Consider the following 11,292-nt stretch of genomic DNA (forward strand, 5'->3'; position numbering starts at 1 on the left):
CAGACTGGGAAGTTGCAGTGAGTGTGCCATCATGGGAGGAGTGTGTCTCTCTCTCGCTCACTTGTCGTCGGTGAGAAGCATGGTGAGAGGAATATGTTCCATCGCGAGAGAGACGTATCCGAGAGAGACGTGTCCAAGATTGAGAAGACGTCCGAGAGAGACGTGTCCAGGATTGAGAGAGACGTGTCGAGAGAGACTGTCCGAGAGAGACGTGTCCGAGAGAGACGTGTCCAAGATTGAGAGAGACATGGTGGTATATATCACTCTCTGCTTCTCCCCTCCCCTCACTCACCCTTATCCGTCCCAGGGCCCTTGCAACAATGTCACCTCGCGTGGCAGAAAGAGAAGGGAAGAAAAGACGGATAGGATTATCGGTATTTCGCTGCCTGTCTGTCATGTATAGGCAAATCACGGGCTATTTGTGACTATAATCATTTCCCCCCCTCATAAATAAAGACTGAGACTTGAGACCGAGACTGAGACTGAGACTGCGACTGCGACTGCGACTGCGACTGCGACTGGAACTGCGACTGCGACTGCGACTGCGACTGAGGCCGAGACCGAGACTGAGACCAATTCAATTCAATTCAATTCAATTCAATCGAGGGGATCTAGAAGGCATTAATTATCAATTATCGATTGCGGTATCTACGCTCGACCCTTTACTTACCCTGCCCCGTCTTCCCCTCACCCTCCCCGCCACCACACCACCACCACCACCATCGCATGCATTATCGCATGCATTATCGCATGCGATAATGCATTATTTATTTATCTACGCATTGTGATCTTTCGTGCCTCTTTTATATTGCCTCGGTTGCTATTTCCCACAATACTATTCTTATTTTACCGGTTACTATCAAGTGAGGAAAAAAATAGCATCTGAAAGAAGGAACTGCTCGAGGCACCAGCCGTTGGCTTGTCACAACTCCACCATCCCACCGACAACATATCCCCAACAAACAACGCCGCCGACAAAAACAATAACCCTCCCTTCCGCCTTCCCCGCCCAATTACGTACCGTTGTGAGCTCTCTCGACGGTCGGCGACCGTCCATTTTCCCATGACCTGTAGTGCTTGAAAGGCGACCGCCATCGAATCGGCGTGAATCGCCCACACAACGTCTACCCGCCCGAGCCTCCACACGGACCAGTCACATTGACTTTACTCCCTCCATCTCAATCGACCGCGACCCGCCAACAAAACCTCCTCCACCTGGACGGACCCCTTTGAACGAACAACCCCAAAAGAACCCCTCGTACCCCGACTCGAAACCTCGCAAAACCTCCCCCAGCCCAGCGCTGCTCCCGCCGCTCCGCTCCGCACTGGCGCTGCTGCGACGAGCCTGCGCCCACGAAACATCCGCCTCCCGCGAGATTGCCCGCAATCAATCCCCCCAAACCCCTCAACACCGGCATCAGCACGATGCTCATGACGCAGACGCCACAGCCAGCACCATTCTCGAGCCAGCGACACGAGCATACCCCCGACGACGCATCCCAAACGACAGGCAGAGCCGTCGCATTTCCCTCCTCGGCCCACGCCAACTTCGCGGGGTCAGCAGCAGCACAGTCTGCGTACCGCAACTCGCCCACACCCATCTACACCGGCTCCGCGGCCAACGCCGCTCCGCAGCAACAACAGCCCGTCATGTATGTGCGGGCGCTGTACGACTATGAGGCGGATGACCGGACGAGCCTGAGTTTTCACGAAGGCGATGTGATTCAGGTCATCACGCAGCTCGAGAGCGGATGGTGGGATGGGGTTATTAATGGTGTGCGTGGCTGGTTCCCCAGTAACTACTGCCAGGTGCTTTCGAATCCCGAAGATGTGCTCGAGGACCGCCACCACGATGATGGAGAGGACGATGACCTCGATGGCGACGAGATGTACGATGATCAGTACGGACCACTAGATGACGGCGGCGAGGCTGACCCCGACCACACCGCGCGGCAGCTGCCTATCGACGGCTTCGCGGGCAGCGGCGGCGATATTAATAACCATAAGAGCAAAGCGCGAGCGGACTTTTGGATTCCCCAGGCGACGCCGGATGGGCGGCTGTTCTACTACAATTCGATGACGGGGGAGAGCAGCATGGAGTTACCGCTGGAGAGTCCGTCGTCGGCGACGGAGAATGGGCCGCGCGATCGCATGAATTTCGCGCTGCCGGGTAAGACGAGGCCGCCGCAGGAGATGATGGCGCAGGGCGCGTTTATGGAGGAGGAAGAGTATGAGTCGGACGGGAACTCGGCGTCGGAGATGGATGGGGAGTCGATTATGATGGCTTCTACGGGATCTTTGGTATGTTCAGACATGCTACTCCCATTTACGGATATATATTTTACTTTTAAGATGCTAACTTTTGCAATTTTAGCCCCGGAAGCGGAGGTCTCATGGCTCGGAGGGGATATCACCAGCGTTGTCGATGGAATCGATTAACGGAGCGCTGCCGAGCGCACAACAGCGGAATGATCAGTTTTATACCTCGAATATGTTTGGGACGTCGTCCACGAGCGTGTTGCCTGTGGCTGGGGCATCAACAACCTCGTTCACGAGCCCGACAGGCGGCCCGGTACAGGCGGCGAATGTGCCTCGATCGTTCTTCGATGATGGCGTGGCAGCTCCTTTGACGTGGAACAGGCTCGTTGTCAATATGAGGCTTGCTGTTAACCAATTCAAGGAAGCTATTAATAACGGGCAACGCTCCGAGTACGTTCGCAGGGCAGAGGATATATCGGATCACCTGCGACTACTCCTAGCTGCGGGGTCTGGCACAACAGATAACCATTCTGGCCAGCCTTCTATCATTTCTACGAATAAGGCCTTATACCCCCATTTCAGGGATATGATGTCGAAATTCTCAAAGCTTGTTATTTCCTCCCATATCGCTGCTGCGGACTACCCAACACCGGAGTCGTATCAGAAGTGCCTCCAGGAAGCAGATGGTGTTCTACAGGGTGTCTTCAGCTACGTGGAGGTGGCGAGGCAACAACGCGGAGAGGATATCCCAAGGCTATTCCCCGGTTTTGTCATTGGTAGCGCAGCAGGAGGGGGTTGGCAGAACAACGGTCTTGGCTCGCGGGATCCGATGACATCGAACTTCCTCGACGAGGACGAAGCGGCGCTCGAGCCAACAGCTACTCTCGATGCCAAACTCCTGGAGCGGATGGACGATCTGAAGCGCGGGCTGATTTCTAGCATCCGCAAGCTTGAAGAGCATCTCGTCGTCACGGAGAAGATCATCACGCCGTACAGACACGAACTCATCGGCAACGCCATCTGCGCCGCCGCCGGCAAAGTCCTCGAGATGTTCAGGCCCTTTGTCTCAACCGTCGAATCCATCAACCTCTCCTCCCTCGGAACCGGGTTCCAGAACCCACAACTACTAGATTTCACCACATACAAACAAAATCTCTACGACAACATCTCGGACCTCGTCCTCGGCTGCCAAGCCGTCGCCGGGCCCCTCGAAGATGAGTGGGCGGAGGTCCGCGGCGAGTCGCTGGAAGATAGGATCACATACGTGCGCAACAGCACGCGGCAGCTCGAGACGAACGCTTCGCATATCAGGTTCTCGCTCCAGCTCCTTGGGGAACAAGTGCAATCGACGCTCCAGCAGGACGACCTGCGACCACAGAGCCAGCGCCGCGTAGACGGCCAGGGCTACGATAGGATCCACCAGCGCACCGAGTCGCGCCAGGCGCCGAATCCATCCCGCCGACCTACCAGCGCGTCGCAGCCGCCGCCAGCTGACCCTATCGATCCAGCATCCGGCAACTACCATATGGGCGACAACTCCAAGGTTAAGAAGTTCTTTGGTGAAGAACCTGCACCTCCTCCGTCTGCGATCGTCAGACCGAGGGAGGTGGATGAGACGCCTGATTTCCTGGCGCTGGATTACGAGCAAGACCTCCTTTACGACACGAAATTGCAACCCCCTGCACTAAAGGGTGGAACGCTTCTCGCGCTCGTCGAACAGCTGACTCGCCACGATAAGTTGGACTCAAGCTTCAACGGCACCTTCCTCCTCACCTACCGCTCCTTCACCACCGCCCGCGAACTCTTCGAGCACCTAGTGAAGAGATTCCAGATCCAACCCCCCGAGGGCCTCGCCCAAGCCGACTTCGACACCTGGCGCGACAGGAAGCAGAAGCCCATCCGCTTCCGCGTAGTAAATATCCTGAAGAGCTGGTTCGATAACTTCTGGATGGAGGACCAGAGTAAGGAGACTATGCAGCTCATCTCCGACGTCTACACCTTCGCCCGCGACACCGTCAAGACGACCGAGACGATGGGTTCCGGCCCTGTCATGGTGGTTCTGGAGCAAAGGCTGCGCGGCCAGGACGCCCCCGCCAAGCGATTGGTCTTGACGATGAACCAAAGCACGCCTGCGCCAATCATGCCGAAGAACATGCGCAAGCTCAAGTTCCTGGACATCGGCGTTACGGAATTCGCTAGACAGCTGACGATTATCGAGTCGAAGCTGTATGGACGCATCAAACCCACCGAGTGTCTGAATAAGACGTGGCAGAAGAAGGTCGGGGAGGGGGACCCGGAGCCGGCGCCAAATGTTAAGTTGTTGATTCTGCACTCGAATCAGTTGACGAATTGGGTGGCGGAGATGATTTTGACGCAGCAGGATGTGAAGAAGAGGGTTGTGGTAGTGAAGCATTTTGTTTCTGTGGCGGATGTACGTATCTCCCCTTTCTTGTCTCCCCTCTCCCCCTGTCCCTCCTATCCATCCTGTATGAATGACTGCTAACGTCTAAATAGAAGTGCCGCGCACTGAACAACTACTCAACCCTAACGTCTATCATCTCCGCTCTCGGCACAGCGCCCATCCACCGCCTGAAACGCACGTGGGACCAGATGCCCGCTCGCACCATCACGGTGCTCGAGCAGATGCGCAAGCTGATGGGGAGTACCAAGAACTTTGGCGAGTACCGCGAGAGCCTGCATCTTGCGAATCCGCCGTGTATTCCTTTCTTCGGTGCGTAGTTTCTATCCCCCCTCTCTAAAAAATAAATGGGCAATTTCCTAACAAACATCCCCGCAGGCGTCTACCTAACCGACCTAACCTTCATTGAAGACGGCATCCCCTCCATCATCAAGAAATCCACCCTCATCAACTTCGCCAAGCGCGCGAAAACCGCTGAAGTCATAAGAGACATCCAGCAATACCAGAACATGCCCTACCCCTTGCAGCCCGTACCGGAGCTGCAGGAGTATATTTTGAGTAATATGCAGGCCGCGGGGGATGTGCATGAGATGTATGAGAAGTCTCTGCAGGTTGAGCCGAGGGAGAGGGAGGATGAGAAGATTGTTCGGGTGCTTGCTGAGAGTGGGTTTTTGTGATCGAGGTACGGATACAGTACAGTGAAGTACAGTACCGAGATCGGTTTTGCCCCGGGGGGGGTCGTGGCGGGGACAGCGATGTCTGCTGGAAATACCAGCTACCACAGCAAATACCACCGCACAAGATCCAGCCAGTGGGCGGCATAACCACGGGCCTCCCACACAGACCGTGTTGCCATACACGGTCATACTGGGGTTATTATAACCCCATCCATCTGTTCTGTCTCCACGACAAACAGCTATCTACGCAACACAACGCGACCCAACGAACGGGCTGCTGTATGGAGGAGGTTGTATGGAAACCAGCGTGCATGGCGTGCGTGCGTAGTGATGGATCGAATTCCTTATTTGAGGAGGAGGATGTCTTGGTTTGGTTTTTTAGAATAGGGCTCGGATCGTTATTGGCGTGGGATTTTGGGCACATCTTATGGATATGGGAAATTTTATTATTCATTTTCTGCAGACCAGTATTTTTCCCGCAAAAGTTATCTTTCCTCCCGCCATATATATATATATATATAAGCCGAGTAATTTTCAATACATAACCAACCGCGATCCGGATACTGATCCGGATATATCCTATCCGCCATAATTATGATCTATCCGTACGATCTGAGGATATATCCGGATCTTACGGATAATGCCAAGAGTAGCCAAGAGTAGCCAAGGCCACATAATAGACGTAGAATTGATTCTGTAATACTGGTTCAAATACCATCGTAATGTGACGATTACAGTAAAAATGAGCGACTCGGAATTATCAGATTTGCCGTCAGATCATGAGAGCTATTCTCAAATAGAAGAGCTATCGTTACCACATCTTCCACCTCAACCTACCCCTATTCAGCCTTCAGTTGAAGCAGTTGACGTATCGATTAATCTACCTCAACATCCAAGGGTAGTACTGCCACCGACATCGTCGAAGCTCTTCACAAAGGGCTTATATCGTCGGGAATTACTTGATACTCGGCCTCCGACCATAAAAATGATATGCCTACAACCAGGCTGTGGATATTCACTACCGCCACAAGGACTAAAGCAATCGTCGACAAGTAATCTATAGAGGCATTATTCCTTAAAGCATCTAACAGTATCATACGCCCTAAAAATGAGAATAGACAGCCGTCTAGTGCGTCAAGCAGTACATCGTCGTTCTTCAACCCACGCCCATCAGCTCTACTAAAGCAACCTGGCAATCCTTCAAAGTATAAGGAGTTATTACTACAGTTCATTATGTCGAATAATCTATCGATACGCTTGTTGAAAGCTGGGGTGCTGGCGGTGGGGTGTTGAACTTCCACTTGCTAGGCTTCATAAATAGGCGCTCTAACAGAGCATGCTCCAGATCGATGGGCGAGGGCATGACGAGAGAAGCTGGCATCACTGGGTGCGGGGCTCCACCTACCCATGGGGTTAGCGAGTATGAAAAGGAGAAGGAGGCAACATACCTACAAGGAACTTCATGGTGTTGACGTACTCCTCCAGCCCAGATTGGTAGGCATCAAGGACCTTGTTGACAGAAGCGTGGAAGACCTGAGTGGCGGCCTTGAGACCTTCAGTCTTTGCCTTGCCCAACTCCACGAGGCTCTTGTAATGGTGGGTGCACCAGATGTGAGAATCTAGCCACCCAAGGAAGGGATGAATTTACTAAGACAACACACTGTCTTAGAAAACAGAGCCAAAGGGTCGTAGCTTAGACTATTCCACAACGCAGCAATCAGGTGTGTGATGTAGTGAAGTGGTTCAGACAAGTTGCAACAAATGTTGAGTCTGGGAACTCAGGGGTAAGTCAGAGGTTAACACCTCACTGACTTTTCAGAAACAAGGAGTAACAAGATCAATGCTTGGAAGCTTGGAAAAGACGTGGAAGTATGTGATAGTCGATTTACTGTATTGTCTGCTTGCCCTTTCTTAAGGAAAGGGCAATCCTATTTATGCTAAAGGAGTGTAGTTCTCTCATTTTCCAAGACTTTCCATGACTTACCAGGCTTGGTAACTGTAGTCGACGTACTATCGTTCATGCTCCTAGGCCTCTAGTTGGTAGAGATATGTCATGTGGTAGTATGAGTGATGTCATGTAATGAATCATAGAGGGTTGTAGAGATATGCTATGTGGTAATATCGGCCCAGTAACTAAGGAGCGATGACGTGTAATGAATCATAGATGGTTGTAGCAATCGTTGAGTAGTATTGCTCTTGTTGTTGGTGTGATAAGCCAAAATATGTATAGTGACTTGTAGGTTTGAGGAGGAGATTTCCAAGTTTGCTCTTGAGTTTGATAGCAAACTGAGTGCAACGAATGTCAGTATGACAGCTCTCAGCATGATGAAGGAGAGCCTGGTGAGGATCGTCAACATTGCGTGCGATGACCTCAGAAGGCCTAGCGACTCCCTTGCCCTTGGCGGCACCCTTTGTAAGGACACAGGGCACCCAGCTCACAGTAATAGCATATGAGAGTGCGAGTCGGAGGCTAAACGGATGCTATCCTATAGGTCTACTACGAAGGATACAAAAAAGATGAAGGGGGAACCCCGTTGAGTCTGTTTCCTTAAGTACCCGAAACGGGCCCGACTCGGTTATCCCAACCCTAGCCCTGAACCTTCCACCGCAACAGGTCTGCATCGGCCCTGAACCCTATACACTTACCGTCCCCCACTATAGTGTAACTCACTATATGCTCCTCTACTGGTTCGAAACCCCACCGAGTCAGATTCCATGCTTGTAGTGACCGTAACAGTTCTGAGACAGGTTCTTCGAGTATCTAGGTACGGAGGCATCCTTACACCCTTCTTCTTGGGGGTAGTAGTTTCCTTGGCCTTGGTGGCATTGCTGTATATGCGCTGGACAGCGAGGAGGGTGCCGATGGCCTGGACTGTAGCATCAGAATCAGCAGCCAGGTTGGCATCTTCATCGTCGGCCCAACAGTTTAGGAGATCATCGGCCGCAAGTTGGAGGGCCTCCAACTCGACACCAAACTGGGCAGCGGCCTACCCACCCGTTAGCACAAATGACAAAATGAGGAGGGGGCTGCTTACTGGAATGCACGCGTGGTTACTGCGAAGGCAGTCCGCACATTTGGCCATGCCAGAAGGGACCCAGCACATCTGGCCTGGGAAGTTGTAGTATGTGTGCGCGCACTCCACGCAGCACAAGCGGGAGCCAGCGCGAAGGCGCCCTGTGGACTCAGGAATCACACAGCGGGCAGCGACCTTCCACCCAAGCACGGTGCACTCGTCCTTCGGAGCCTCAGACTCAGGAATGTCAGGCTCCTCAGCTTCATCCTCAACCTCAACCTCAGGCGAGCGGTACGGACGGACAGTGCGAGCCTGAGAGGTGGCGGAGGCGCCCCCAGAAGGAGTGGGCGTGGCAGGCGCCTGCAACTCAGGAGAGCCAGACATTTGAGTCGCTGGTCTCTTGCGGGGCGTGGCAGCTGGAGCTGCTGCCTTCTGCTTAAGACCCTTCAGTTTGGGGGCCATGGTGGGAGTAGGGCGATGGAAGGCCTATTCCTATGCGTTAGCCACGGAAGAAGGAAGGGAAGAAGGATAGCTACCTTTGTAAAAGGAAAAAAGGATGGGACCTTGCATTGGGGAGCAAGGTGACGAAAGGTCGAAAGGGGTGTGGGAAGTAAGGTGAGGGTGCGAAGAAAGAGGAGAGGTTTGGAAGGAAGTAGGAGTTTGGCGCGGCATGTAATGGTGGGTGCACCAGATATGAGAATCTAGCCACCCAAGGAAGGGATGAATTTACTAAGACAACACACTGTCTTAGGAAACAGAGCCAAAGGGTTGTAGCTTAGACTATTCCACAACGCAGCAATCAGGTGTATGATGTGGTGAAGTGGTTTAGACAAGTTGCAACAAATGTTGAGTCTGAGAACTCAGGGGTAAGTCAGAGGTTAGCACCTCACTGACTTTTCAAAAACAGAGAATAACAAGATCAATGCTTGGAAGCTTGGAAAAGACGTAGAAGTATGTGCTAGTCGATTTACTGTATTGCCTGCTTGCCCTTTCTTAAGGAAAGGGCAATCCTATTTATGCCAAAGGAGTGTAGTTCTCTCATTTTCCATGACTTTCCATGACTAACCAGGCTTGGTAAATGTATTAGAAATCAAGTGCGACCCACAACTAGCTTGCTAATCATGTAGTGAACGTAAGAGAATCCCATAGAACCATCTCTTGGGTTCCTAGCCTATAGGAAGTGAAAAGGAGGTCCAAGGTCAGAGTACCTATAGACAAATTATGTCATAACTTAACCAATCTTGTGGGTAACTAAGGAGCGATGACGTGTAATGAATCATAGAGGGTTGTAGAAGCTTCTAGAGCTATCGTTCATGTTCCTAGGCCTCTAGTTGGTAGAGATATGCCATGTGGTAGTATTGGCCCACCCCCTTAAGGAGGAGATTTTCTTAATAACTTGTTCAATGAGTGTCCAAATAATATGCCGTGATGTATGTAGCATAAACAGATGTAGTAGAAGAGTTTGCAGCAATCGTTGAGTAGTATTGCTTCTGTTGTTGGTGTGATAAGCCAAGATATGTATGGTGACTTGTAGGTTTGAGGAGGAGATTTCTAAGTTTGCTCTTGAGTTTGATAGCAAACTGAGTGCAACGAATGTCAGTATGACACGGCACCCACAACAAAAGGGGTGGCCGCGGCAACCCACAACCAAGGGGGGTCACAGGATCAGCCCACCAAGCGCACACCCAAACAAGTCCACCACCCGGGTCAAAACAAAAAGTCTAAACAAGCCAGGAGGGGAAGTAAGCCCTAGCTGTGAAACCTTGGAATTGAGGGCAATCCCTCTAAGAGGGGAGGTAATTGTAAGGAAGGCCATCACGTGCCACCACGTGAGGTCCCTTTCATAAGCGGCCCATAGGGCTCGGTAAAATAGGGCACAAGGTGCATAGATAAAAGGGGTTGGAGGCCTCGGAAGAAGGCCTCCAGTCAATAGTCAATGTATCTACGTAGACCTATTGTGCTTACAGAATACGATACCTTCCTGCCTCCTGACCTGGTTCCCTGGACTCCCGTGAGACCCTTAGGCTTATGCTTTACAGCTTATATCTAACGCTCAACTTCGCAATTCCTTAGTATCTAAAGATGATAAAGAAGCTTATGGCTTTACAGAAGGAAGTTAGTATATCATTAACGATCAGCCTAGCTTGTATCGCTGCTTATAAGAAGCTTAATGAGTACTATACGCTTGCTACGAATCAACGATGGAGTCATTTAGGGGTAGCTACAATTTGCGATCTAAGTATGAATCTTAACGTATTTAACAGTCTTTAGCCAAGCAGTACTGAAGAAGTCAAACGGAATAGGGTTAAGCAGCAGTTCCACAACGTCTTTATTCAATATAGAGACCGCTAATACTATCTTAAAGAAGAGAAAAGGGAAGCTGAGGCTGATTTACCACAATTACCTACAGAACCTGACTCTAACGACGATTTATATATCTCTCATAGTATTTACCGAGAACCAGAATGGAAGCACTAGCTTGTTAAGCCCCGGCTAGGTCTAGCAACATCAAATATTAGGCGGCAAAGCAATATCAATATCCAATTGTAGCTGCAATTGCTCGAGACCATTTGGCAATTCCTACAACATCAGCTCCATCAGAACGGGTCTTTAGTAATGGAGCTGATATTCTTACGAAGAAAAGGAACAGGCTCTCTCCTGAAACGCTTCGATATTTACTCTGTTTATGAGATTGGGGTCATATACTAGACGTTGAAGAAAGTGAAGCCGAAGACGCTGATGACGATAAGTTATTTTATCTATTAACGTACATGTATAGCGAAAGCGCCAAACAAGCGAAAGCGCCAAAATTATCTACCCTCACGACAAACATTGCGATAAATCTACCACAACATTAGAAATCAATTGAAACTACTCGGAGTCCTCTTCCTCAGAGGTGTCTATTACAATCTGACACGTGCGC

General features: G+C 51.1%; 1 protein-coding gene across 1 annotated transcript; it reads left to right on the forward strand.

Moving 5' to 3' along the window:
• Positions 1–739: 739 nt before the first annotated feature.
• VC83_07615 (uncharacterized protein) lies at positions 740–6,100 on the forward strand. Its single transcript, XM_024471182.1, has 4 exons — positions 740–2,301; positions 2,375–4,690; positions 4,774–4,990; positions 5,057–6,100. Exons 1-4 carry the CDS (start codon positions 1,426–1,428, stop codon positions 5,353–5,355), a joined length of 3,708 nt encoding a protein of 1,235 aa, XP_024320893.1. The 5' UTR covers positions 740–1,425; the 3' UTR covers positions 5,356–6,100.
• The last annotated feature ends 5,192 nt before the right edge of the window (positions 6,101–11,292 follow it).

Source organism: Pseudogymnoascus destructans, assembly GCF_001641265.1.
Source record: "Pseudogymnoascus destructans isolate 20631-21 unplaced genomic scaffold scaffold_23, whole genome shotgun sequence".
Taxonomy (NCBI): Eukaryota; Fungi; Ascomycota; class Leotiomycetes; order Thelebolales; family Thelebolaceae; genus Pseudogymnoascus; species Pseudogymnoascus destructans.

Coding starts and splice junctions, on each gene's coding strand:
- VC83_07615 (XM_024471182.1), top strand. CDS start 1,426: ATGCTCATGACGCAGACGCCACAGCCAGCACCATTCTCGAGCCAGCGA. Junction 4,691..4,773: donor ATTTTGTTTCTGTGGCGGAT/GTACGTATCTCC, acceptor ACGTCTAAATAG/AAGTGCCGCGCACTGAACAA. Junction 4,991..5,056: donor GCCGTGTATTCCTTTCTTCG/GTGCGTAGTTTC, acceptor ACATCCCCGCAG/GCGTCTACCTAACCGACCTA.